The 25,371-nt window shown below is 42.6% G+C and overlaps 2 protein-coding genes and 1 non-coding gene across 4 annotated transcripts in view; 1 reads left to right on the plus strand and 2 right to left on the minus strand.

The window, feature by feature from the left end:
* Positions 1-771: 771 nt before the first annotated feature.
* Positions 772-1,317, minus strand: LOC105708144 (large ribosomal subunit protein eL6-like). Its single transcript, XM_064373667.1, has one exon. The coding sequence runs from the start codon at positions 1,315-1,317 to the stop codon at positions 772-774; it is 546 nt and encodes a 181-aa protein (XP_064229737.1).
* A 4,762-nt stretch (positions 1,318-6,079) lies between these two features.
* LOC135274027 (U6 spliceosomal RNA) lies at positions 6,080-6,186 on the minus strand. The gene has a single exon (XR_010341845.1). It is a non-coding gene; the product is annotated as a U6 spliceosomal RNA (small nuclear RNA).
* A 1,454-nt stretch (positions 6,187-7,640) lies between these two features.
* The window catches only part of ALDH18A1 (aldehyde dehydrogenase 18 family member A1), a 39,895-nt gene continuing 22,164 nt past the window's right edge, over positions 7,641-25,371 (plus strand). The window contains exons 1-7 of one of the 2 annotated variants that reach the window (XM_012439573.2): positions 7,641-7,749; positions 10,591-10,706; positions 15,003-15,217; positions 19,323-19,472; positions 19,562-19,666; positions 23,557-23,715; positions 24,139-24,229. In XM_012439573.2, the coding sequence (XP_012294996.2) occupies positions 10,619-10,706; positions 15,003-15,217; positions 19,323-19,472; positions 19,562-19,666; positions 23,557-23,715; positions 24,139-24,229 (808 nt within the window). In that variant the 5' untranslated portion in view covers positions 7,641-7,749; positions 10,591-10,618. The remainder of the gene's footprint in view (positions 7,750-10,590; positions 10,707-15,002; positions 15,218-19,322; positions 19,473-19,561; positions 19,667-23,556; positions 23,716-24,138; positions 24,230-25,371) is intronic. The other variant, XM_012439575.2, reaches the window with a different exon arrangement.

Here is a 25,371-nt window from a genome sequence, read left to right on the forward strand (position 1 = left end):
TTCATAAATGCACAATACCATTTAAGTCAGGGGACTTGGGTTCTTTGCCTTGGAGATATGCTCTGAAGACCCCAGTTTTGTGACACTCACATTGGTGAGTTCAGCATAAAATCTTTTTTTTTTTTTTTTTTTTTTTTTTGAGACAGAGTCTCACTCTGTCACCCAGGCTGGAGTGCAGTGGTGTGATCTCGGCTCACTGTAACCTCCACCTCCCGGGTTCATGCAATTCTCCTGCCTCAGCCTCCTGAGTAGTTGAGACTACAGGCATGTACCACCATACCCGGCTAATTTTTTGTATTTTTAGTAGAGACAGGGTTTTACCGTGTTAGCCAGGATGGTCTCAATCTCCTGACCTCGTGATCCACCTGCCTCGGCTTCCCAAAATGCCGGGATTACAGGCATAAGCCACCATGAAAATATTTTTTTTTAAAGGTAATCAGTTATTTAATTAGATTCTTAAGACATTTAGAACACCAATTTGTGAGGATAAATTCCACTCGTCAGGGCAAACACAGATCGCAGGTAGCCCTGGAGCTGAGTAGCTTTGGTTTTTGGTAAAATTTGTGAGTCCGCAGTTTATCAATTTTCCACTTCTCTGTAATCTCATAATTTCTTCTTTTCTGTATCGAAGATCTCACCTTCCTGGTGTCTGGGCTTCCCTAGCTGCTTCTTGAAGTAAGCATCGGTAAGATGTTTCGGGATTTTTACACTGCTATCAATTTTGGTTGAGGTGGCAATGACAAATTTCTGGTGCGTCCTTCGTAGAGGAACTCAATTGATGACAAGAGGTCCAGTCACAAGTAACAAGCCACTACTAGCCAGCTGCTTCAGGAAAACTACCCTTTTGCCCTTGTGGCATCCAGTGAGGGTGATCAGAATGGTCCTGGGAGTAATGCTGGCTTGCAGTTTTCTCACATGCTGACTGAAGGGTTTTTTGCTGTGGCTCAACAGCTTTCGAGGCACATCTTCGTTAGGATAATACCTAGGCATTTTGCGAAGTTTAACCACCTGGGTACCACGGTTCTTGTCACCACCAACTGGTTTTGTAACAGTTGCAAGAACCTTCTTTTTCTTTTCAACCTTGGATTTAGCGGCTGAGTACTTCCTCTTGTACATGGCCTTTCTGGAATATGTGGCAGATCGGGAATACCTGCCAGTTCCTCTGACAAGGACAGGATTGCAGTTGCAATGGCGCTTCCCCTTCTTGGGGTTTTTAGCCTTGAGGTTACCCTTTTTCACTTTGCCGCCAGCATCAGCCTTCTTGGCTTCAGGTTTCTTCTTTTTAGTATCTGGCTTCTCAACTTTTTCACCTGCCATCTTGCAAGATGGGTAAGAGCCAAAAATCTGTTTTTAGCACAAGGCAGTGGCAGCTTACAAAGGGCTCTGCCTGCCCTGCCAATTCAGATTCTGGCTTGCAGAGAAAACAAAGTAATTTCCTATTATCATTCTTGGGTGGATAGGAATTGGTTGGGAACTATGATAGAAAACATTAAAAGGTTTAGGCCTAGAGCAGAATTATGCTAGCCTTGTAATTAAGGCAAATTTTTGGTGGAAGATATCAAATCTACTTGTTTTAAACTTTAAATCCATTTTACAAAGAATTGAATCTAAAGAATAGGACGTACTGGAACAACTTTAGTGAAACTCTGAAATGTGGAATTGTAAGGTGCACCTCCTCAGTGACCTAACAATCTAGTGGGGGAAGATCAACATGTGACACAGACTATATTTGTTCAGAAAAGCAAACATCAATGTGGCCTAGACTAGTGAGGGGCAAGTTTGGAGGAGGTGGTGAGTTTGGAACTAACATGGCAGGATGCAGGGGATTGGGAGAGTGGGTGAGGGAAGGTGATCCCAGGAGCCTAGAACACCTCTGCATGTTTCATTCCCTTATTTTCTCTTCCTCATGAAGGCCCAGGGTTTTTCATGGACGGGAGGGTTTGGGGGCTGAAGTGACTAGTAGAATTGAATGTGCCAAACAGCCAAGATAAGCAGGATGGCAGCTCCTTTTATGAGGACTTGAAAGCCAGACAGAATTCAGAGATAGTTTGGTTTTCTTCACAGCATATTAATGCTCTGAAATTAAAACTGTCTTTTAATAAATCATATGCTTAGTTACAATCCTGCTTCATGAGAAGAAAATGCTCATTTGTAAATACCATCTCTGGTTTATCATTTTGCCCTTTTCCAAAGCACTTGGAAAATAGCCAGCTTCCCTGAAAGAAAATGGCAAAGTTTTGTAGCAGTTGTTATTAAACTAGAGGAAGTGCTTCTGTACAAGGGAGATTGTGCACAAGGGAAGGCTGGTAGCTGGGAACCTGATAGCACAGATTCCCACCATAGTCCATTTCCTAGACATTTAATTCAATAATTCTGCCTCCGAGGAGACTTGGAGTAAAACTGACCACAAAGCTAATAGAGTATTTAAGTTCTCCAGGTTTGGGCTTCTTAAAGGGATATAATCTTATGTGACAACTTATTCTTATCTATGGAGTAGCAGACATCCAATCCACTGGTGATAGACAACCTGCTCCTTTCAGAATCTGGTCCCTCTTACTCCCTGATTCAGATCTTTAGCCCCATGCCCAAGTGCTATGAGACCATTCTGTGCCTTTAAGCAAATTATATGTCTAATATAATTCACATACCATAGAATTCATCCTCTTAAAATGTACAATTCAGTGGTTTTAAATATATTCACAGAGTAACACAACCATCACCAGAACATTTGTAGTCCCAGCAATTTGTGAGGCAGAAGCAGGAGGATCACTTGAGCCCAGGAGGTTTAGTCTGCAGTGAGCCATGATCACGCCACTGCACTCCAGCCTGGGCAACAGAGTGAGACCCTGTCTCAAAACAAAACAAAAACTCAACTTCTTGTTTATTGCATGTAATACTCCATATTTATGAGTAACTTCCTATTTTTATCATTTTATTTGTTCGGTATTCTAGGTCTTTTAAAGTAGTGGTTCCCAAAGTTTAGTCACAAAATAATCTTCTAGGGTGCTTTATAAAAATACTGATTCCTGGGTCTTATCCCTAGAGTTTCTGAATCACTGGTGGAAGAGGCAGGTCTGGGAAGTGGGGACTCCAAGATCTGTATTTTGTAAAGTTTTCCAGATGCTTCTGATGTACAGCTTGGTTTGTGAAACTATGTGATGTTGCATAGTGTGGCTGAAACTGGTTTCATTTAAGTGTCCCATCATTGCCAACTCCTGAATATGTCTACCATTTCTCTGAGAATTCCAACTGCTCAGAGCTTTGCTTAAGAAGTGGAGGGGACAGCCTCCATGTTTCCATGACATGTGTGACTGGACCAAGAATGGAGTCCTGAACCAGTCTAGGCCAGTACAATTTTCTCTCCCAGGAACTTGGAATTTAGACCAAGACTTGAAATCAGTCGCAAGAGGGCACTAACTGGAAAAATTTTTTAGAGCTGGGGAAGCCATTTTCCACCAAATGTTCATTAATGGAGACTCTATCTTAAAAGAAAAGTAGAGAAAAGGAAACAGATGGGCAAAGAAAAGTTTGTTTTTTCTACCCTATTGCAAATCCAAAATACTCCAAATTTATCACATTCCGTATTCTCGTTCCTCACCCAAAAGAACTGTTCCCTCATTGATTTCTTGATTCCTGGTATTGCAGCACCATCAGATTCCCAAGCACTGCCCTTCTTCTCACCCTCCTACTTTGAATAAGTGCTGTTAGTTCTCTCTCCTTTTTGTTCCTCATTCCTCTGCTGGAGCCTTTTTTTGGGCCACCATTTCTTACTTGGGCTAACCAACATTCCAGCTCTAGGCCTCTTTACTGACTTCTGGCACAAAATTTGATCAGACCATTCCAGCACTTTAAAAGTCATGGCTCTCTATTTTTGAGGATTATGAAATTCAAAATCTTTAGCATAGCACAAAAACCCTTTGTAAGATAGGATCCCAGCCAGACCCCTCTCCTGTCATGTCTTACTGCAAGCAGCCTCTTTTCACAGGGTGCCTCACACCTCTGCATATTTCATTCCCTTATTCCCTCTTCCTCATGTGATCCTGTATTCCTCTTTTAGGTACACCACTTACTTCTAGTGCTTCAAAGCACAATTTGAATATCAAGTCTTTTTAAAGTCATTGTATTAGTCCTTTTTCACACTGTTATAAAGACATACCCAAGACTGGGTAATTTATAAAGAAAAGAGGTTTAGTTGACTCACAGTTCCACATGGCTGGGGAGGTCTCAGGAAACTTACAATCATAGCAGAAGGGGAAGAGGCATGTCTTACATGCTGGCAGGCACAAGACAGCAAACCAGTGAAGGGGGAAGAATCCATTATAAAACCATCAGATCTCATGGGAACTCATATCATGAGAACAGCACGGGGGAAACCACCCCTATGATCCAGTCACCTCCCACCAGGTCCCACCCTCCACAGGTGGGGATAATGGGAATTACATTTCAAGGTGAGATTTGGGTGGGGACACAAAGCCAAACCGTATCTGCCATCTCTGAATGTCTGGGCATCCCATTCTCTAGTATTTATCATATGATATTTTTTTCTCTCTCTTTTTTAAAAAATTTATTTATTTTACTTTAGGTGCATACTGTATCTGGCATTTCTCCCCATGTTATCCCTCCCCACCCTCTCCTCCCTCCCCACCCCCCGACTGTCTCTCCCCTGCCCCCCCAACTGCCCCAGTGTGTGATGTTCCTCTCCCTGAGTCCATGTGTTCTTGTTGTTCAACACCCACCTATGAGTGAGAATACACGGTGTTCGGCTTTCTGTTCTTGTGTCAGTTTGCTGAGAATGATGGTTTCCAGATTCATCCAAGTCCCTACAAAGGACACAAACTCATTGTTTTTTACGGCTGCATAGTATTCCACGGTGTATATGTAAGGCCGGCTGCCTCACCAGGAGTTAAATGGACACACTTATCTCTCCCCGTGCCGGCCTCTCCATGCTGACACACTTATCTCTCCCCATGCTGGCCTCTCTATGCTGGCTCCCCACACCCACTCCTGCATTCCTCACTCGACCCCTTCAAAATTTAAAAAGCCCACCAAAGATTTGTCCAACAGCAGCTTAATATTGACCTCCCCAGCCGGTCAGCCCACCAGTAGTCCCGCCTGGCAACCAATGGCAGCTCGCCCCATCAGCACCTTGACTTCCCCTCACCAATGAAACTCTCTGCTCTTTGTTTCCCTAATAATCAATCAACCCTCCTCACCAATGAAACTGTCTGCTCTTTGTTTCCCTAAAGACCAATTAATTACCTCCACTCCCTATAAAACCCCACACCCTGAGAAGCCCAGTGTGACTTCTCTGGCCCCTTCCCGGACCACAGAACCTCGCCCAGGAGCTGAATAAATTGGATTCTCATTTTCTCACACTGGCCTCAGTTTCCTCATTTTAACTCGGCAATATACCTTACAGTATATGCACCACATTTTCTTTGTCCAGTCTATCATTGATGGACATTTTGGTTGGTTCCAGGTCTTTGCTATTGTACACAGGGCTGCAATGAACCTATGTGTGCATGTGTCTTTATAGTAGAATGATTTATAGTTCTTTGGGTATATACCCAGTAATGGGATTGCTGGGTCAAATAGAATTTCTATTTCTAGATCCTTGAGAAATCACCACACTGTCTTCCACAATGGTTGAACTAATTTACACTCCCACCAACTGTGTAAGAGAGTTCCTATTTCTCCACATCCTCTCCAGAATCTGTTGTCTCCAGATTTTTTTTGTTTCTTTTTTTGAGATGGAGTTTCATTCTTGTTACCCAGGCTGGAGTGCAATGGCGTGATCTCGGCTCACCGCAACCTCCACCTCCTGGGTTCAAGCAATTCTCCTGCCTCAGCCTCCTGAGTAGCTGGGACTACAGGTGCGCGCTACCATGCCCAGCTAATTTTTGTATGTTTAGTAGAGATGGGGTTTCACCATATTGACCAGGATGGTCTCGATCTCTTGACCTCGTGATCCACCCGCCTTGGCCTCCCAAAGTGCTGGGATTATAGGCATGAACCACCGTGCCCGGCCTCCAGATCTTTTAATGATTGCCATTCTAACTGGTGTGAAGTGGTATCTCAAAAAAATATGGAACGCTTCATGAATGTGCGTGTCATCCTTGTGCAGGGGCCATGCTAACCTTCTCTGTATTGTTCCAATTTTATTATGTGTGCTGCCGAAGCAAGCATGGTATTTTTTTTTCTTTTTCTTTACTGAGAGACTGAGATCTCCATTATCCATGGTATTGTAATTATTTGCTCATGTATCTCTCTCTTCCATAAGACTGTGAACTCAACTTTGTCTTCTTCCACACCCAGGGAATGCTTGGCACATTAACTAGGTGTCTCAGTCTATTTTGTGCTGCTAAAACACAATAACACACTAGATAATTTTTAAATAATAGAAATTTATCTATCACAGTTCTAGAATCTAAGATCAAGGTGCCAGCATCTTGTGAGGGCCTTCTTGCTGTATGCTCACATGGTAGAAGGGCAGAAGAGCAGAAGAGGACACCCACCCCACAAACCTTTTGATAGCAGCATTAATCTATTCATGAAGATCACTCTATTCAAGCACTCTTGACCCAAATGCCTCCCATTAGGCCCCACCTCCCAATATTCTTGCATTGGAAATATAAGTTTCTGACCTATGAATTTTGGGGGACATATTCAGACTATAGCAGTAGTCAGTGTTTAATGAACAAGAAGATGAATAAACAGGTTTAGCAATGTTATCAGGGACAATAGATGGGCAAGATGCCTTTCTGTGCCCAATCTGTCAAGTTCTGCCCTCCCACCACCCAGCACTATGTGTCTATGCAGGTATGTGTCCTTTGAGCAAAACACAGCAAGGAAAGAGGGAGAAAAATCTGTGTTTTCACTTTTTTTCTTTTTAAGAGATGGGGTCTTGCTGTGTTGTCCAGGCTGGATTTGAACTCCTGGGCTCAGGTGGTTTTCCTGCCTCTACCTGCAAGAAGCTGGGACTAAAGGTGCACACCACTGTGCCAGGTGTTTGTGGTCTCCCTTTAAAGGTGAGTCTGCATTCACCTTTGGAATAGTTCTAGTTGTCAGAGATTGTATATCCTATTTTAAAAAGCAATATCCTTACAACTGCCTTTGATGATTTGAGATGGGACCACTGGGGAAACCTCCAGATGACTAGGGGACAAGTAATTTGATTGCAGTGCCAAAATGCTTCCATTTAAGGAGCCAAAGTGTGCAAATGTGTGTAAATGGATCCAATCTATTTCCAGGATGTGCCTGGAGTAACTGTAATGTATGTAAGTTGATCCAACCTATTTCCGAGGTGTGCCCGGACATAAATGGTTAACACTGACAAACACACCTTATGAAATCTACCGACAGCTGAGGGTGCCAGGCACCTCTTCTATCTTCCTGGAAGGCCAGCTGGGGCGGCGTTTGGAAGTTGTCTTCGACCCCTGTCCCCTCCCAGGACGTGGACCTTCCCCTTGAACTTGAGCCCCGCCTGCCGAGGCCTGGTGGGCGGGCCTGCCACGTGGAGCGCGGGCCTGATTCTCGGAAGGGGCCTACGCCATTGCCGCGCCGCAGCTCTGGGCCAGGCCCTCGCTCTACGTCAACAGCGTAGGCCTAGCTGCACAGGTTTACTCTTACGCCACTGACGTAACGTCATCGTGTTGGACGTGTACGGAAGGAAAAAGAGAGTGAGCTGGCGCCGGAATCTGCCCGGCGTGGAGTGCGGACCCGCGGCTGGCCCGGGCGGCTGTGAGGCAGGTAGGCGGCGAGCGGCGGGAATGGCTAGGCGCCCGCGTTTCTGCGAAGGCTGATGCGCGCTCAGGCTCAAGCGCGAGGGCCTGAGCGCCGCGTCGCGGGTCACCGAGGAGGCTGGGGGGGCGCGGCCGGAGCAGCTGCCAGAGCCGGTGCCAGAGCCCGGGGATCTGGCCCGCGGGAGGATGTGGGTCTCGGCAGAGGGATGGCGGCTGCACTGGGCCGCCCAGGGCGCGCTCCCATATGCCGGTGCGCGGCGGCCCCGGGATCTACGGATGACTACGGGCCTCCGGCTTCCCTTGCCGCCCCTAGCTACACCAGGTGAGGAACTGGGCCAAGTGGAGAATTCAGGCCCCTTCTCGGTCCAAGAGTCCGGAGCCTGCACTGGTGTTGGCGGCGGTGACTGCGCCGGGATGCCGCGGGTTGTAGTGGCCACACGCCAACGGGGGCCTGGGTCTCTAGTTCCCCGTGGCTCTCCGGGTGTTCGTGATCCCCTCCTCAAAGCCGGACTCCCTTTGCAGTATGGCATACTGTGTACGCTGGGACCTTGCTGTTACAGCAGGGCGCACCCAGATCCCTTCCCCCATTATTGTCCCCTGCCCTCTAAGGTGGTGAGGCCCATCGGGTCTTTGTGTTTTAAGTAGTGAGCCATATACCGAGCATGTGTTTGTGGGTGAACTGTGTTGGGACTGAAGTTCAGTTCTCTGTTCAAATCAGTTAGATAAGGGCTTTCTGTTTACAGTCTGTAAAGAGATACTTGAGAAATGTCTTGAGTCAAAGCATGACAACTTTTTTCAACTGATGATATGGAGTCTAAACACACACAGGGTCTAGACACAGTCACACGAATCTAAACACACGAGTCCACACACACACACACACACACACACACCCTTTGCTCCTTGAGATCAACTATGTGCTTCTCCAGGGCGTAATACACTCTAGCAAGGTGAGCTAGCCATTGCAGCCAGAGAGCAGATGTAACCTCCGAGGTCAGTCAGAGATGGTGGTACAGGGGAGAGGCCAGGAGGCTTGGTTTCTACATCAGTCTTCAACTTCTAACTCAGTGATGGCAAATGTTCAAAGCTTTCAATCACTCTTGGGTAATAGGTAAACAGTCAATCAATATATGTGTGATTATATCTAACAGTGAATATTCATTGAATTCTTTGTTCCATGATGAGTCTTGAAGGAAATTAAGGAAAAAATAATTGTAAGGCGTCATTAGTGGCTAAAAGACAAAAGGAGGAAAACTGACGTTAACTGACCATCTGTTGTACCCATGCATTACCTCATTTAATTCTCACTGTAATTTCATGAGGTCCTTAGTGTTAGTATCCCTGATTTATAAGTGAGGAAACAGAGGCTTAGAAAAATTAAGTAACTCTCCACAAGGCACACAGATAGCAAGTGCAGAGCTCAAACCCAAATCTGACCAACTCCACAGGCCTTGTTTCTCATCGTTTTTGCCATATTGTCAATGGGAAGTTTGTAATCCAGATGGGAAACGCAGTAGTCATGAACTACTTAAAAGCTAACCCATAAAATTATATCCAGCCATGAAGACCTATAGAGTTGCTGGGGAAGGTTTCTTAGGGAGGTGGAACTAGAATTTGATTGTTTTACCCTTTGACTTTTCTATAAGTATTTTGGAGAATTCACATGTAAATAATTGTTTAGCAGCCATTAATGAAGGAATTTATATAAGCAGCAAACATACATCATGGGCTAAAACCATACTTCAGTGTTATGAAAAAAACTGAAATCAACAAAGATCAATTAATACTTTCTGTTGTCTGCTAGATACCATATGTTTTAGAATGGCTGTATCCTGCCAGTCTCTTCTCTGTCCCATTTCGGTGCTGTCGTGCTGTATAAGTTGTAAAGCAATACACACATCCCTGATTTTTCTTCACTATGGGGCTAAATGCTAGTCTTCTGAGGCACATTTAAGAGGGCTGGGATATATCCACCAATCTATAGAGCAAAAGTTAAAAGGAGGCCCACAAACAAAATGAAATATTTTTCTTACCTTGTGAAAACAGCAGTGTCTCTATAGCATAAAAAGAGCTACAATAATGAGTGGCTTGTTCTCTGTGTACATATGGGAAGGAGTCCCTGCTTTTTTGTGAAATAAACTATTTGTCTAAAGTCTCAAATTTTGACCCAAGGTGGGGAAATGCCCATAACCGCCTCATGTTGTCAACTGAGATTTGTAGCCATGTTCTCATCCTCCACAGGATTAAGATGTTAACACCAGTTGCAGGCATTGCCGCTGCCTTCCAGGGGTGCAAGAGTTACTTTATAATCCTGTGGGCAGCAAAGACATGGCAGCAGCCTTTGGCCTTTCGTCTTGCTTCTCATGGCTGTCTGGCAGGGATCAAGCTGACATTTCAATTATGTGTATTTCCCGGTTCTGTTGGGAGGTGTTAGCAGAAAGGCGGACATGGTTGCTTTAGGATGTTAGATCTGTTATAGGAATTATATGAAGATTTAGTATTAATACATAAGCATTGCACCTGAAAGATTTTTTTTTTAATTTGGAAGATGCCAAAAAGAGCAGATGTTTTTTGTCTATCAAAATGTTCATAGCCCTGCATTGTTATTTGCTTACATAAACACTAAGATGGTCCTACAAAAGGAAGGGCTAGGGTTGAGGCCTAGGAAGGAGCCACTTATTCTTTCTCTCTTTTCTATAATATAGAGGAGGTGGAAGTTTCCTTAATACAAAGGAGTTTGGAGCAGGAGAGTCAGATTTTTACTCCAAGAGTAAGGGGAAGTAGAGGGAAATAAAATGAATTGTCCAGTATTTTTCATTATTCGCTTTTTAAAAATTGTATTCTGCAGATACTTCAGTCAGTGACCACATCACAGCATGCTGAGTCAAGTTTACCGCTGTGGGTTCCAGCCCTTCAACCAACATCTCCTGCCCTGGGTCCAGTGCACAGCCGTCTCCAGATCTCGTATGTACCATAGGAAACTTAGAGGATCTGGAAAGTTTGGTTGTCAAAGTATGTTTCAGATGAGGTTTTAAAAGAGAAAAAGGTGTTTACTTGGAGACAGGGTCTCATTTTGTCACCGAGGCTGGAGTGCAGTGGCACAGACATGGCTGAGTGCAGCCCAGACCTCCTGGACTCAAGCAATCCTCCTGCCTCAGCTCACCAAGTACTTGGGACTATAGGCACATACCACCATGCTGACTTTTTTTTATTTTTTGTAGAGACAGGATTTTGCCATGTTGCCCAGGCTGGTCTTGAACTCCTCAGATCAAACAATCTACCCACCTTGGCTTCTCAAAGTGCTGGGATTACAGGCATGAGCCATCATGCCCAACCAAGAAAAAAGGTTTAAAAGAGAGACAGAGAAGAAGATGTAATTTGGCAGAATTAGACAAAATTCTGCCAAATAGCAAGGAGGCAAAGAGGCAGCCTCCTAGTGAAATGTTCTAAGTGTTTGTGTCAATAAAGTGTTCCCTGTATTTATTGCCCCCAAATTTTTACATGCTACTTTTTTTTTTTTTTTTTTTTTTGAGGAGTCTCACTCTGTCGCCCAGGCTAGAGTGCAGTGGCACAATCTCGGCTCACTGCAGCCTCCACCTCCCAGGTTCAAGTGATTCTCCTGCCTCAGCCTCTCTAGCCGCTGAGATTACAGGCATACACCACCATGCCCGGCTAATTTTTGTATTTTTAGTAGAGGCAGGGTTTCACCATGTTGGCCAAGCTGGTCTCGAACTCCTGACCTCAGGTGATCTGCCCACCTCAGCCTCCCAAAGTGCTGGGATTACAGGTAAGCCACTGCGCCTGGCCCTCTGCTATTTTTGTTCATTACTTTTTTTTTGTAATTAAGTCTTACATGTTGAACTAATTATAAATTTACTTGTAGTTTTAAGATATGGTACAAAGAGGTCCCTTATGCCCTTTTCCCAATTTCACCCAGTATCTCAACCACACTTCGAGGTCAGGATAGGGCCTCCAGCAGAGGGGAGAAAGCCAGAAAGCCTAGATTTGACAGTGGCCCAAAGGGTAATGCACAATACTTGACATAACTCTGAGCTCTGCAAACAGCCACTAATGATTCCTGGTTGAAACCCTAGGGGAGTAAGCCTGTCTCTCCACCACCCTTCTCTCTATCAGATCAGTGAGACCAAACCATTATGTGTACATCTTTTAATCTTAAGACTTAGGTGTACATATTGCTTAGGATAATATTCCTGAAAACAGATTAATGTACCTATATTATTAATAATTAACCTAATGAAGGAAAGTAGCACTCTGCAAAACTTAGCCTCAACAACAAACCAGTCCTTTAGCCCCAGGGACTCCCGCAGCAGGAAGAGACCATGCACCTGTGGATCCAGCAATACTGCCAGAACCCCAGTTCCATCCCAGATGATGGCTTACATCTCTGCTAGGATCTGGATGGCAAACCTATTGTGAAAAAAGATCATATTAACTTTGTTATATCTCCACAAACCTGAAACATAGTCACTTGAAAAATGGTTATTTAAGGGAAGGAAGGAATGACTCTTTTCTACTTCATTAGAAATGTTCTTTATAAGATTTGTGTGTGAAGGAGGCAGGAAGGCAGGAGAACCCACAGGTACCGTCCTATTTATGAGAATAAGCTCCTGCCTGCTTTACCCATCATCAGTAGATTGTGGTTAGGGAGTGAGTTAGTGGCCAGGAGATGGAGTCAGAAGGTCAAAAGAAATTTAATTATAATTTATAGACAGACACTATAAAGGGAAGTGATAATGGTTGGTTCAAGTGAAGGTAGTTAACTCTCTAATAAATTTGTAGAACAGTGGTTCAAAGGTAGCTTGGAATAATTATTTTAGTAATTCATTTAAATATTTGTGAGTTGTTTGTAATAAGATATAGAAGAGTCTTTGCAGGGAATTGCTTAAAGTTTAGTCCTGCCGAGAACCAATGTTACCCACCTTGTCTTGCTTCTTGCTATCAAGGAGGAAGGTCTGTTTGCTCTAAGCACCCCTCCCGCCCTTCTCCACCCCCACTGATTTGACAGCATCTTCTCTCCCACATAGGCCTCACCCAGCCCATCTGCCTGTGCACTCATTCTCCTGTGTCAGTTACAATTATGTGCATGTAGTAGGAAACTCAGAATACTAATGGCTCAAACAGAATAGAAATGTATTTCTCTTTTCTCCTGAAGGAAGCCTAGCAGTCCTGCAAGAAGGTAGGCAGTCCAGGGCTTCTAGAATAGCACTATGAAATCATCAGGGATCCTTGCTTGTTCGTTCCTGTTTCTTCACAGTTCCTTGAAGTTCAAAATGAATGATTGAGCTCCAGCCTTCATGCCCATATTCCAAGCAGCAGTGGGGATGAAGGGAAGAAAGCACATCTCTTTTAAGTTCCTAGAAACCCCACATAACATTTTCACATGTCTCATTAGCCAGACTTGGTCACATGGTCCTATCTATCGGAGCAAGAAAGGCTGGGAAATGTAGTCTTTCGACTGGTGGCAGTATGCCTGGCTAATACTTGGGTATCTGATAATTGTGTGAGAAAGGGCGAAAGGGTAATTAGTAAGCAGCTAAGCAGGAGGTGTTGGGCCCATGAGAAGTGTTGAAGGGGTTCTGTGCCTGACATTCAGCTTTTACTCTTTTACTTTTGGCTTTATGCAGGTGTCTATTCAGCTTTTTAATCAAGACTTTTTTCCTCCTTAGAAATCTTGTACCTTTTTTTGTTTGTTTGTTCATCTATACAAAATATCTGTAATCTTGTACAATGTTACAAGAAAAAAAATCAGGAAAGAATTGGTTAGAGGCAGATGTCTAATGGGGTGAAAAGGATCTGACTCTAACATTGCTTTCCCTTCAGAAAGCTCTCCGGTTTCTTTTATCATTGTTTACAGGCATCTGGATTCATACTGCCATGTCAGAAAGAGAAATTGTAGATAGACTAGTTAAGATTTTTTATTATTCATACCACTTACTCTGTGTGCGTGTTTGTGTGTGTGTGTGTGTGTGTGTGTGTGTGTCTCAGAATCTTGCTCTGTTGCCCAGGCTGGAGTGCAATGGTGCTATCTCAGCTCACTGCAACCTCTGCCTCCTGGGTTCAAGCGATTCTCCTGCCTCAGCCTCCTGAGTAGCTGGGACTACAGGTGCCCACCATCACACCCGGCTAATTTTTGTATTTTTAGTAGAGACGGGGTTTCACTGTATTGGCTGGGCTAATCTCTAACTCCTGACCTCATGATCCACCCGCCTTGACCTTCCAAAGTGCTGGGATACTTTGTTCTTTAATGTCTTTGCTAATCAGGCTCTTCCCTCTTTTTTTTTTTTTTTTGAGGCGGAGTCTCACTGTCGCCCAGGCTGGAGTGCAATGGCACAATCTTGGCTCACTGCAACTTCCATCTCCTGGGTTCAAGTGATTCTCGTGCCTCAGCCACCTGAGTAGCTAGGATTACAAGTGCCTGTCACCACACTCATCTAAGTTTTGTATTTTAATAGAGACGGCTGGTCTCGAACTCCTGACCTCAGGTGATCCTCCTGCCTCGGCCTCCCAAAGTGCTGGGATTATAGGTGTGAGCCTCCAAGCCTGGCCAGCTCTTTCCTCTTTTTATAATAATATGGTTTCTTTAGAAACACCCATATTTTTCTGATTATAAAAGCAGTGCATCTTAACTGCATAAACTTGGAAAATATAAGAAAGAACAAAGAAGAAAATTTAAAGTTGCTTATAATCCTATCGAGATAAAATATTTTTCATTAATTTTATCCATCTGTGTGTTTATACATGTATATGAAATTAGCATAAGCATTTTTCTACATTATTAAAAATTCTAAAAATGTTAATCTTCTTTTATTCAACATTTACTCTGCTTCTGATTTTTCTGATAATAAATAAGACGGTGATGAACACTGTCTTTCTGATAAATCTCTTTTTTAGAGAACTTTTTTTTAAGACTTTTTATAAATTTGCCAACCTAAATTCAGGAGAGATTAATTTGTACTCTTCACCAATGGCATTTGAGTGTGCCTATCACCTGCATACTGGGTGTAAACTCCATACAATACATCAAATAAGAATATGCTAGATAGAATACATAAAATAAGAATATGCTAGCATAAAATAAGAATATGCTAGATAGAGCTTTTGATATACTGTGCTAGTTTTACACAGTTAATGATAACGTTATTTTTTTGGTATCTAGACTGGTTAATACTGGGCATGGATATTTTTATTGAAAAACTAAATTCTTTCTTTCTTTCTTGCATTTGACCTTGGTGGCTACAGATCGTATCCAGCCTTCAGTCATCAGACATGTTCGTTCTTGGAGCAACATCCCCTTTATCACTGTACCCCTCAGTCGTGCACATGGCAAGTCCTTTGCCCACCGCAGTGAGCTGAAGCATGCCAAGAGAATCGTGGTGAAGCTCGGCAGTGCCGTGGTGACCCGAGGGGATGAATGTGGCTTGGCCCTGGGGCGCTTGGCATCTATTGTTGAGCAGGTGATTGCCAAGATAGAAATTATGCTATACTAAATTGGGGTTTTGAGTTGCTAGTTCAAATTGGGTTTAAGTTGCTCATCAACTTATAAAAATAATTGTGATTTCAGTGCAATAGATTTAACCCAGTGTGAAAACTGTTTCCCAATGTAGATGCCAGGAAGAGATAGCATCTTAGGGCAAGAAAAGGGAATGTTAAGGAGTAGGGGTGATTTCATGCGGTTCATACCTCAGACTTCTTAGTGATTAAGAGCTGTTTCTGTCAGAGATTCTTAGTTCTGGTTATGCAGTAGAATCATCTCGGGCCTGGAGATGCCTGGGCTTCACACCTATCCATTTAATAAGTATCTCTGGGATGAAGCAGCTGTGTTCGTTTGTTTGTTTTGAGAGGATCTTACTCTGTCACCCTGGCTGGACTATTACAGCATGATCACAGCTCACTGCAACCTCAACCTACCGAGCTCAAGTGATACTCCCACCTCAGTCTCCCGAGTAGCTGCAGCTATAGGCACAAACCACCATGCCCAGCTAATTTTTGTAAGTTTTGTAGAGACAGGGTCTCACTTTGTTGCTCACCCTTGATAATTGTTTAGAATAGAAAATGTAAGAAAAGAATTCTGTCAGGTTTCAGGTTAGCAGTTTCCCAATATTAACTCCTGAGGAAAGCTGTTTTTTAAAAACTGAAAATTTAATTATGGAGGGTAGTGTAAAATTTCAGCTGCCATGGAAGAGCTCTTGTTTTATCTGTGGGATGCCCAGATGTCTGGTTTCTGACTTTTGGCCAAATCTGGCATGCTACCTGTTTCTGTAAATGAAGTTTTATCAGCTCTCGGCCATGCTCATTCCTGTAATCCAGTACTTTGGAAGGCTGAGGCGGCAGGATTGCATGAGCCCAGGAGTTCGAGACTAGACTAAGCCACATAGTGAAATGCTAACTCTACAAAAAAATTTTTTAAAAAATTAGCCAGGCATGGTGGCACGTTCCTGTGGCCCCAGCTACTCAGAAGGCTGAGATAGGAGGATTGCTTGAGCCTGGTAGGTTGAGGCTCCAATGATTTATGATCATGCCACTGCCCTCCAGCCTTGGTGACAGAGCAAGACCCTGTCTCAAAAAGTTCTAACTTCTTGGGAGGCTGAGGCAGGAGGATTGCTTGAGCCCAGGAGCCCAAGGTTGCAGTGAACTATGATAAAGTGTTGGGGTGAACCGGCCCAGGTCGGAAACGGAGCAGGTCAAAACTCCTGTGCTGATCAGTAGTGGGAATCAGTGCCTGTGAATAGTCACTGCACTCCAGCCTGGGCAACATAGCGAGAAGAAAAAAAAAAAAAGAACTATGATAAAGTCATTACACCCCAGCCTGTGCAACAGAGTGAAACCCTGACCAAAAAAACCCAAAACAACAGTTATCAAACCCACCTCCCAGACTGAGTTCATCAGATAAATTTAAAAATATTTATCAAGAGACTACACTGTGAGGGGCATAACAGAGCCTCTCTACATTAAAGACTTAACAGATTGTCTCTACCCTTTGGGAGCCAGAATTGGGACTTCCCAAACAAATAGGTGACTGTTCAGGGCAGTAAATATCCAGATGAGTGGGCCCAAATGACAGTGACTGATGGGTCCAGAGATGGGAAACTCAGATGAGAGTATGGTTGTTCTTGGGGCTTCCTAGGAGAGCTGGAACTCGGCCTGGGCCTTGATAACTGATGGGATTTGCATGAACGGGGAAAGTTCCACGCTGCTAAGTATACAGTGCGACTGGTGCCCCTGCAGTTGTGCAGGCCAGTGGTTCTGGGGAAGAGACTGGCTCTAGGAGTGGATTCCAGATGGAGGACAGACAGGAATGAGTATGGCATGCTGTGGGCCAGGGAGGAGACAAGCTGGAAAGCAGAGATGGTGGTCTTATCAGGAAGAATGAAAAATAAAGTGGATCACTCCATTAGGCAGGGCTCTGAAGCCAGCTAAGTGAGTTGGGGTTCAGTTTCAAAAGCAGACTGAAGATTTTGAACGAAGGAGAAGCTTGATGAAAACAGTAGGAAAAACTTGGTAAAGGTTTGCGTAGGTTACCAGCTTTCTTTCTAGGGCTGTGTGTGGACCTAATGGAAGATCTGTCTCCATCAGGGCCTGCCTAATATCATGTCAGATGGACTCAGGAGCCAACTTACAGTGGCTTCCACTGGCCATAGATGGAATGATTTGAACTTCAAGAAAGGGAATCACAGCTGGGCATAGTGGCTCACACCTGTAATCCCAACAGTTTGGGAGGCCAAGGTGGGCGGACTACCTGAGGTCAGGAGTTCGAGACTAGCCTGACCAACATAGTGAAACCCCATCTCTACTAAAAGTACAAAAATTAGCCAGGCATGGTGGCACCTGCCTGTAATCCCAGGCTCTCAGGAGGCTGAGGCAGGAGAATCGCATGAACATGGGAGGTAGAGGTTGCAGTGAGATGAGATTGCGCCACTGCACTCCAGCCTGGGTGAGAGTGAGTTTCAGTCTCAAAAGAAAAAAAAAAAGAAAGGGAATCACTACACAATGCAAAAAAATATGTTTAAATCCCTGAATTCGTAATTACACTTAAAAAGACCTCATTGGCCATTTTTGGAGAAGCTACTCATTATTTTGAAAATGGCTGAGTAAAGGGAAGAGACACATATTTGTCCTGCTTTTCATAGACAAACTGTACCTCAGGGTAACCAAATAGTTGGTAAAGTAGCATTTCCCTTTTGGAATTCTTCCAGATTACAAATGAAGAAGGAATCATTGAGTTAGAATATCAGCATTTTGCCACTCCTAATGAAATAATTGATCTTGGCAATGATCATCAAACAGATGCTAATATCACAAAAAGAAAGATAACCAGTCATTATGTATCCCCTTGATGGACATGTACACCACAACCTATTAAGAATTGTTGGGGGGAAAAAAAAAACAAGCCTTCATACCAAACAGCAGTTTATAGGAAATACAAAGCACAGTGTTAGTACCATAGGGACACAATTGGGAAAATGTAGGCTGGGAAGTCCTAAAGAATAAACAACTGAGTTTAACAAAAAATTACAAGGGGGAAAACTGATGGAGAGGGGAACCCATGAATTAAAGAGACTCAAGAGACACTTCAATGAAAATTTGTAAGGCAGGGTTTAGCTTGCATCTCAATTTGAGCAAGCTAAAAAAAATTGGCAAAATATGAACTCTGGCTATTTGATATGAAGGAAATCATTGAAATGTTTCAGATGATAATGGTTTTGTGGAGAGAGAAATATATATATTTTATAATTATAATTTTATAATAATTATATGTTATAAAAATGTTTAAAATGTAATTATATATATTATATGTTACATATATATATAATTATCTTTTAGCAGTTACTGCCAAACTGTTTACAGATGAAATAACGTCTGTTGCCTGGGTTTGTATTAAAACAATGGTTCCAGCTACTTGTGAGGCTGAGGCTGGAGGATCACTTCAGCCTAGGCAGCCAAGGCTGCAGTGAGCCACATTTATGCTACTGCACTCCAGCCTGGGCGACAGAGCAAGACTCTGTCTTAAGAAGATTTTTTTAATAGGGTATATTTTTCTTTGAGACAATGTCTCTCTCATTCTGTTGCCCAGGTTGGAGTTTGGTGGCACCATCACGGCTCACTGCAGCCTCAATTTCCCTCAGCTCAGGTGATCCTCCTACCTCAGCCTCCCAAGTACCTGGCATGCACCACCATGCCTGGCTAAATTTTGTATTCTTTATAGAGACTGGGTCTTGCCATGTTACCCAGGATGGTCTTGAGCCTCCTGGGCTCAGGCATTCTGCCTGCCTTGGCCTTCCAAAGTGCTGGGATTACAGGCATGAGCCACCATGCCTGGACAATTGTTTTAATAAAAAATAAATTAAAATGTCTGATTTTTATCTGCCACCTGCTATACAGAAATTTGAGACATGATGTAGGAATTTGTGCTTTTACCAATCTGCTTGATTCTTCCAGAGCCAGTCACATGCTGGTTCATAAACCAGCATTTGGGATCTACTCAATAGTCTACCCTACCTCTATCCCTTGTGAGGAGATGAAAGAGACAACTTGTGATTCCCTTTCCTTTCTCAATGCCAGGTATCAGTGCTGCAGAATCAGGGCAGAGAGATGATGCTGGTGACCAGTGGAGCCGTAGCCTTTGGCAAACAACGCTTGCGCCATGAGATCCTTCTGTCTCAGAGTGTGCGGCAGGCCCTACACTCAGGGCAGAACCAGCTGAAAGAGATGGTGAGTGCTGCTTCCCCACTCGTTGAAATGGATCCTCAGGTCTTCTTCCCTCATTCCCAACCACATCTTGTCTGATTGGTATGTTACAGGCAATTCCAGTCTTAGAGGCACGAGCCTGTGCAGCTGCTGGACAGAGTGGGCTGATGGCCTTGTACGAGGCTATGTTTACCCAGTACAGCATCTGTGCTGCCCAGGTGAGAGGCTGGGCTTTGCAAAGGGTGTGAGACCTGTAAGGGTGGTTCTTATGGAACAAAGGGCTCTGGAGCCAGACTCATGGAATATGGCATCAGCTTCATCATTTGCTATTTGACAGAGCTGAAGAAAGTTTCTTACCTAACCTTTTTGTGCCTCAGTTTCCTCATCTGAAAATGGGGATAATATCAGTGCCTATTTCAGAGAGTTTTTGGAAGGGCTCAGTGAGAAAATATGTGAAAAGCATTTAGTATAGTGTTTGGTACATAATACATTCTCAGTAAATATTAGCTCTTGTTACACTAATAACTCTTAGGATTACAAGTGCTAACACCTCTGAAGACAGAGAAGTTAAATGTCTTTATTTCACTGGCTTTGACTTCAGGTGGCCTTCTTCTCTTTGCACCTGGTTGGTTGCCTTTTATAGCAGATATTTATTAAGCTTTGAAAGGAAAGAGGAATGCTGGTGGTTGATTGGTTTTTTTACTAATTCAGCAAATATTTATTGAACACCTATGGTGTACCTAGCAGTCTTGGGCATTGGGGATACTGTGGTAAACAAGTCAGACATGATTTCAGTCCTCATGGGACTTACGAATTTGTGGTGCCTGCCCCAAATTGTTCTAGAACCTTCTTTCTACATTGTTTTATTTTTACCTAAGTCTCCTGAATTTTTTGAACTGTATTCTTAATCAACTGTACAACTGCACACTAAATAGAGACATCTAAATAGCAGTCACCTCAGGAAACAACTGAAAAAAATCTAACTCCCAAATTACTTTATTTTGAAACTCCTATATCTGCAAAGATATGAAATATCTGTTATTTTATATTATGGATATTATTTTACATGTACACCACATGTAACAATATCACCTGTGTAAAATAACATCCGTGCATGTGGTGTACATGTAAAATAATATCCATAATATAAAATAATATATATAAGGTGATATTGTGTATATATATATAACAATATCACTTGTGTAAATACATATATATCAGGTTTTGCTTCTTCATTTCCTGTTACTTTTTTTGTTTCTCCATCATTTGCCTGTTTGTACCCACAGTAATATTCTGGTATTATACCGGAATGTCTTCAAGTCAGTGAGCTGAAACAGAAAGGCATGGACTTGTCCCATTGCATATGGCTGGGGACCCCACGTTCTGTAGTCTTAGCTTTTTTTTTCCTCCTAGTACACTATAAATCTCTATTCCTATCACTCTTTTTTTATTATCTGCTTTCTCTTCTCCACAGTCCAATGACAATTTTGGTCTTTATTTTTTTAAAGTGCCTGGAGCCAGGTGAGGAAACTCAAGTCTAAGAGCTATGGTTTCACTTTGGTTTGATTTTTCTCAGGGATGATACTTTTTGAGAGTTTGTTTTTGTTTTGTTTTGAATGACAGTAGCATTAAGAGTCAGTGCAGCATCAGCCATTGTTTTAATTGACATTGAGTGACAGAAGAGCTCTGCCCCTTCTAGTTCCCAACAAGCTTCAATCCCTGGGCTCTTTCCTCAAACACCTGTGTCTTCCCCAAAGACCATGATATCTACAGAAAATATTTGTTCTTTGTACCTTATCTTCTGGTTCCTTATTTTCCTCAATAGTCCTATGTAGAAGACTATTATCAGTGGCTTTTGAAAATTTCCAGTAGGTCATTTGCTGGGTTAAAGACTTAAACACTGCAACAGCTTGTTTTTTCTTCATAGAAGGGAAACTGATTTGTCCTCAACAGATTGCCCTTGTCTAAACACGTACTTTTCCCTCCTGGGACTCTTTATCTCTTGCCTTTTTTGTGAAGTTATTTTGGTGACGGGTATTTTTCCTGGACCTTTAGACCTCCTGCTTGCCTCTCCTACACACGTGTTTATATTAATTGTTTGCTCTTTCACCATCGTTACTAGAATCTATACGTTCAGCCTTGACCTATGCCTGTGTCCTACAGAACTAAGCCTTTCTGAAAAGGAGTTCATGATCTTCCCTTTCAAAAATATGCCCCTTCGCCTTTTTTTTTTTTTTTTTTGAGATGGAGTTTTGCACCTGTTGCACAGACTGGCATGCAATGGCACAATCTCAGCTCACTGCAACCTCCGCCTCCTGGGTTCAAGCGATTCTGCTGCCTCAGCCTCCTGAGTAGCTGGGATTACAGGAGTGCAACACCACGCCTGGCTAATTTTGTATTTTTAGTAGAGACAGGGTTTCTCCATGTTGGTCAGGCTGGTCTCAAACTGCTGACCTCAGGTGATCTGCCCTCCTGGGCCTCCCAAAGTGCTGGGATTACAAGTGTGAGCCACTGTGCCCAGCCTTAAATATGCCCCATTTTATTTTTCCCCAAACTATCACCATTCTTATTGTCTATTCCAGCAGCTAGACCCTGGCATTTCAGAGATACTCAACAAATTTTTTATCAAGTGAGTGAGTGAATTATTTTTCTATATATATGTTTCCAAATATCTTATATACCATTAAGGCTACTCACTTATCGTAGCCAGACCCTTAACCATCCTCACTTTGACTGTTTCAGTGCCTGCTTTCTTTACTGTTTGCTTCCGACTTTCCCTACCACATCCTGCCCTACATAGCAAGAACTCTCTTCCTTAAACATTAGAGAGATTATATTAAAGTATTTGTTGAGCTTCAAGGTTTGTTGCCATTTAGTTTTCTTGCTATCTCCATTTACCCATTTATCTTTTTCTCCTAAACATTGCATAAAATTCTGGTTCGAGCAAGAAAGCAGAGCTGTTTCCCAGCCCACACACCCAGCTATTCATTCTACCTTTGAGCACCTTATGCTCATCTCTTCCCTTGAACTAAGTTGCCTTCTGTCCCTCTTTCAGCTTGTGACTAAAGACTAACCTCCGTAAATTTCTCAGACTAACCCCACATGCTCACACACAGTCTTTCTTAACTCCAGTAATGGTCTGCTTCAGAGCAACAGCAGTGACAACACAGCACTATTTCATTTTGTCTAACACACTTTTCTAAGCAGAGTAAATAATTTATTCACTCATTCACCAAATATTTAAGGGCCTACTATGGCCAGGCCCTGAATCAGATGCTAGGATACAGATATATTTTAGAAATTGCTGCTCACAGCAGTGTGCATCTTTAGTCCCAGTTACTCAAGAGGCTGAGGTGGGAGGATCACTTGAGACTAGAAGTTCAAGTCCTGCCTGGACAACAGAGCAAGACCCTCTCTATAAAAAAAGAAAAGAAATTAATGGATAATCACTAATTCCCCTAGTATCCATCTAAAATAGATACATTAATTTTCTTAATTTTGTAAATGAATGAGATTTTGAGATTTGGTAGCTCTCTGAGGATTAAAGTACTTTAGCAAGAAGTCTTAAATAAATTCTTAAATCTTTCAGATTATTGTACTTTTTTTTTTTTAATCTGTACAAGAATTAGGGCCAGGTGCAGTGGATCACACCTGTAATCCCATCACTTGAGGCCAGGAGTTCGAGACTAGCCTGGCCAACATGGCGAAACACTGTCTCTACTAAAAATACAAAAATTAGCTGCATGTGCCCATCATCCTAGCTGCTTGGAAAGCTGAAGCATGAGAATTGCTTGAACCCAAGAAGTGGAGATTGCAGTGAGCAGAGATTATGCCATTGCACTCCAGGCAACAGAGTGAGACACTATCTCAAAAAAAAAAAAAAAAAAAGAATTGGATAAACACCCAGATATGTGTATTTCATTCTAATCCATATGGGGCCCCAGAAACCTAAAGTTACCTCCCCTACTCTTAACATCTTTTTTTAATTCTAATCTGTATGGATCCCTAGAAACCCAAAGTTAACTCCCCTACTGTTAGCTTCTTTTGTATGCTGGGAAGTTTATCATTTTTCTCCCTCCTGCATTTTCAATCTATTTAATCCTTTTAGATTTTGGTGACCAATTTGGATTTCCATGATGAGCAGAAGCGCCGGAACCTCAATGGAACACTTCATGAACTCCTTAGAATGAACATTGTCCCCATTGTCAACACAAATGATGCTGTTGTCCCCCCTGCTGAGCCCAACAGTGACCTGCAGGGGGTAAATGTGGGTAAAGTATTTTAAGGGTTAAGCATGCTGGAGACACTAACACCACGCTGTGATGCATGCACTAACACCAAGAAGTTTGGCATGAACAAGTTGGAAAAATTATGAGAGAAACTGTTGTCATGGAGCAGTGACTGCATAAGCTCTTCTGAACTTGGGGTTGCATTCAACAGGGTGAGGTGCTATAGTCACTTAAGATGGTGCGATGAGCATGGCTTTGTATATTTCAGTGGCTGAAAGACTGCATGTTTGGAAAAGGGGTTGCCAGTAGACAGTGTGTTTTGCAGACAGAAGGGGCCTGCAAGAGCTGTCATCTACGTATTTAGGTTCATTGGTTTTGCCTGAGCTTAGCTGGGTGCTTCCATTAATTTCTTTTTGGACTGTTTAGCTCACTCACTTATGACTTTTTAATCTGCATTCTAGGTTATTAGTGTTAAAGATAATGATAGCCTGGCTGCCCGTCTGGCTGTGGAAATGAAAACTGACCTCTTGATTGTTCTTTCAGATGTAGAAGGTACAAAGTAATGCTTTTTTCTTTTTATCTGCCCTTTGTTTTAAATGCTACATGTGTGAGTACATGAGTTTCCCTCTTTCTTTGAGTCCCTGTGATCTTTTTTTACTATAGATCATTAGCAATATGGTCTGACAAAGGGCTTTTATGACTCAGAAGAGGGTGGGCGAGTCTAAGAGATGTAGTTTGAATACTGAAATGTTATTTCTAGGTGTTTTCAGTTGTTTTTCTTAAATAACAGCTTTATGGAGATATAATTTATATGCCATACAATTCACTTATTTGAAATTTACAATTCTGTCCTGGCATGGTGTCTCATACCTATGATCCCAACACTTTAGGAGGCCAAAGCAGGAGGATTAATTGAGCCCAGGAGTTTGAGATCAACCTCAGCAATATAGTGAGTCCCTGTCTCTACAAAAAATAGAAAAAGTTAGCTGGACGTCATGGTATGTGCCTGTGGTTCCAGCTACTTGGGACTGAGGCATAAGGATCACTTGGGCCTGGGAGTTCCAGTCTGCAGTGAGCTGTTATCACACCACTGCACTCCAGCCTGGGTGACAGAGCAAGACCCTGACTCAAAAATAAATAAAAGTTTACAATTCGCTGACTTTTAGTATATTCATATAATTGTGCAACTATAACAACAGTCATTTGTGGAACACTTTTCCTTTCATCACCCCAACAAGAGACTCCATAACCTTTAGCAATCACTCCCCACTTCTTCCCAAACTCCCCATCCCTAGGCAGCCTCCAGTATGCTTTCTGTTTCTATGGATTAACCTGTTCTGGACATTTTATTTAAATGGTATCATATAATATGGTGGCCCTTTATGACTGGCTTTTTTCACTTAGCATATTTTCAAAGTTTATCCACTTTACAGCATGTATCAATACTTCCTTTCTTTTTATTGCTGAATAATATTCTACTCTGTGGATTTACTGTGTTTTATTTATCAGTTCGTCAATTGATAGACATTAGATATGAACATTTATAACATGTTTTTGTGTGAACATGTTTTTATTTCACCTAAGAGTAGAATTGCAGGGTCATATGGTAACTGTTTAAAAGACTTTTGAGGAACTACTAGACTGTTTTTCAAAGCAGCTATACCATTTCATATTCTTACCAGCATTGTATGAGG

Source organism: Aotus nancymaae, unplaced genomic scaffold (genome assembly GCF_030222135.1).
Source record: "Aotus nancymaae isolate 86718 unplaced genomic scaffold, 86718_ANA_hifiasm-v0.15.2.pri h1tg000010l, whole genome shotgun sequence".
In the NCBI taxonomy this organism is placed as follows: Eukaryota; Metazoa; Chordata; class Mammalia; order Primates; family Aotidae; genus Aotus; species Aotus nancymaae.